Source organism: Aphanomyces invadans (genome assembly GCF_000520115.1).
Source record: "Aphanomyces invadans strain NJM9701 unplaced genomic scaffold supercont1.8, whole genome shotgun sequence".
NCBI classification, from domain to species: domain Eukaryota; phylum Oomycota; class Saprolegniomycetes; order Saprolegniales; family Verrucalvaceae; genus Aphanomyces; species Aphanomyces invadans.
The window spans coordinates 1583591-1586971 of NW_008580153.1; the positions used below are offsets into that span (position 1 = coordinate 1583591).

The 3381-nt window shown below is 53.7% G+C and overlaps 1 protein-coding gene across 1 annotated transcript; it reads left to right on the top strand.

Annotated features, from left to right (window-relative positions):
* Positions 1–2810: 2810 nt before the first annotated feature.
* H310_05156 (hypothetical protein) lies at positions 2811–3167 on the top strand (the record flags this gene model as incomplete). Its single annotated transcript, XM_008869797.1, has 1 exon — positions 2811–3167. One exon carries the CDS (start codon positions 2811–2813, stop codon positions 3165–3167), a length of 357 nt encoding a protein of 118 aa, XP_008868019.1.
* Between the last annotated feature and the right edge of the window lie 214 nt (positions 3168–3381).

Below are 3381 nucleotides of genomic sequence, written 5' to 3' on the forward strand. Positions count from 1 at the left end.
AAAAGCAACAGGTAACATAACGGCCAAATGATAGTCCAACTGCCACGCCCTTCCGCCAAGGTTAGGGGAGTGCTGAAGTTTCCCGCGCTCACGGAAGACAAGACATTCGGATCCTGAAACCAAGAACTCGGTGACGAAAGGTCATGGACATGATTGTCTGCCAGCGGCAGTGTAACGTCGCTGAAGGACGAGCTTCAGGCTCGCCATGCATGCGCCTGTAGGAAGAACTACTGAACGTAGGAAAGGGGATATATTAACAACATCAATTCACTTCTCGATTTGCCCCCTTGGTTCCTTTGTCGCTTACTTACCGTTTGCTGCCTGTTACCATCAGCCCGGCCGTCGACCTTCTTCACGCACACGCATCAATTCAAGAACTGTAAGAAATAAGGTGAATCATTGCAGCGAGTTGTCGCACTGAACGCACGGATCCGAACTGAAAAATAAAGAGATTGATCTGGCACGGGGTTCGTCCCCTCCCCCAACATGTGCCCTTTGTCCTCCGCTTTGGCCTAATCGCAGCTTCTAATTTCCCCATAAACCGCCGTCGCAGACATCTCTCAAGACACAGGACTCGCACGGGAGGCCGTATGATCTGTCCTCTAGATTATCCAGTAAGTGGCTGCTGCGGCAAGTGGGCCATGTGAGCCGCGCCATTCGATTTCAAGGCGTGAGAACCGTTCTATCATGGCCCCATGGACGCACAAACTCTGTTGCCGACCTCGGTGTATCCGTCTCCACCTGACAGCTATTAGGCTGGCCCGCCTGCGGGGTCTATTACACTCTGCAACCATTTCGGTTGGAGTTGCAAGCGAGGGGTGCCTACGTATTACGGTAGCCGAACGTTTTGTGAGTTCTTCGTGAGGTGTGCATAATAGTGTGCAAAGTGATCTCGGCGGACGGGAACGTACACTCACCGACGCAAACACAATGCCTGTGCAATCTGGCGGCTCCCGAAACCGCCGCTGATTTGTTAGTTTGTGTGCGGTGAAATGGATGTGTGCGTTCATACCCGAGTACACCAAGCTAGTGGCACTGCTGCTGCGACTGATGGACGTCGGTAAATGGTGCTAGATGGAAGTCGGCGTTGGCGAATATCCGCCTGGTCAACATCACATGGGCCGACGACCAAGCGTCGTGTTTCGAGGCCGTCAAGAATACTCTGCGTCGTATGGTCTCGTTGGTTCTCACGACTTCTGATAAAGTGGTCTGACTATACACGGGCGCCAGCACCGGGTTCTGGGGTGCTGTAGCCACTCAGATCCCCTCGCTGGCCACTCGCATTCCTAAGTGATGCGTTCCAGGGAACTAGCAAGCGCAGACCCATTGTGGAAAAGGAGGCATTTGCCATTGTTGACGCTAGCAAGCACCTCGATTACCTGCAGTTGCGTCCCGGTGGTTTCCGTGTGTTTACGTACCACCGGAACTTGGCGTACATTTTCCACCCAAAGGGGGTGGTGCAAACATCGCCAAGTACCAGGCCAACAAGCTAAAACGCTGGTCCATGGTAATGACGACGTTCCCCTACGTGATCTAGCCGATTGCAGAGGAGGAACACGATTGGGAGGGAACTCCTGAGTCCGTGGGGCACGGCGAATCGCGACGCCAGCCGTTCACGTAATAACTGACTGGTCCAACTGGTGTCGCCGATGCGCTCTAGAAATTTCGAAAGGCCGCCCTGGAGGAGATCGTCCGCGCTCAGCGCGATTGTCTCAACCGTGATGTGTCAACCGACATTGAAGACTAAGCCCTCGTCAAGTGGTAGTTGACAATAAATGTTTTGTAATGCCGTCGGATGCCACGTGGATCCAGAGCGGCTGTGTGTACATACAGCAACGGTTATGCGTGATCGCTCATGCGGGAATGGGCGGGCACCGTCGCGCTCAAGCTACCAAGCACCAACACGGATTTGTTTCTTGGAAGGGTGTGAATGCCGACATGGAGGCTTTCGTTAAGGCCCGCATGTACTGCATGGTCGTGGATGGAGTGGCGGAACCTTGGCCATAGGGACAGGCGCTGCACGCCGACCGACCCAATGAGCACATTCACCTCGATTGACTTCAGATGTCCGTCGAGGTGAACGGCTGGCGGTATCTGCTAATTGTCAAGAACGACATGAGCGGGTATTTCCGACTCTACGTTGGTACAGAAGCGACGGCGCAAGCAACTAAGCTACGCTGTTGGACGGGTTCGGGCTATTTGGCGTCGTATGGTCGTGGCTTAACGATTGTGCATCCAACTTTAAAAATCAAGTCATGGAAGAGCTGCGTCGGACGGTCAGTGCCCGCTACCACTTCGCCACCCCCATGTCCATGGGCAAATGAGACAATGGAGGTAGTGAATTGACTAGCTCTACGAATGGTACACGCGTTGGCCAGCGAGTTGAAGTTGCGAACGAGTGGCCCACCATGCCGATGGTTTAGTCTTCTTTGAACCACCAGTCGGTGGATTGGCTAGGGGGTGTGCCCCCTATCACGGCATTTTTGCTGTGCCAGCCAGTACACCGCTGCAAGCTCTCTTCCACCCTCGGCTAAAGAAACAGGCTACCCTGGACTGGTTGGCAATGAGCCAACAATATCACCTACAAGCGCTTGCCGCCGCCCTTGCCCAGATGCACAGCGCTTGCGTGTGAAGGCTGCGTCGAATCGGTAGAAGATACGTGAGCAAAGGGCGAACATGCAAGGCGTGAAGTGGCCAACATAAGCCTTGAGCAACTTCGTTCTGGCTGCTCGGGTGGTTCATCACCCGAACAATATGACTCTCCGCTGAATGGGTCATGCCGTGTGGTGCGGGTCCTCTCGGACCACCTGATGGATGCCCAGCAATTGCTCCCTCCGTATGCCATCAGCCTTCACCACGCCAGTCGCCTGAAGCTGTACTCCGAATCCGATCGTGACGTTGCGAAGGATCTCGTCGAGCAGGTTGCCGTTGGAGACAGTGAGTTTCAAGTGGAAGCACTCAAGGAGGTCCGTGACAACGCCAGCCGCTTCGAGGTTCGTGTGCAGTGGCTGGGGCCAGATGAAGCTGAGTCATCCTGGCAGCCTGCAACCGCAATGTATGACGACGCCCCCGTGCTATTCCGAATGTGGGCTAAAGCCAACGCGAAGTTGCAACTGATGCCGAGGTTAGTCGCTGAGATGGAACAAGCGATGGGGCATCCACTCTAGGAGGGCTGATTTCCCGGGATCGTTATCCACGTGCAAAACGGTGTTCTCGCAATGTTTGAATATCCGTGTTGGTGTGTAGTACTGTACGCGTAATGTGCTGGTACGGCATACATATAACGACGGAAAAATGTACAAAGTGGTACTTCACCATAATTTCATTATTTTAATATTGTCGCATCATTCAATCGGATAGTAGTATTTTTAGCCAATGAGT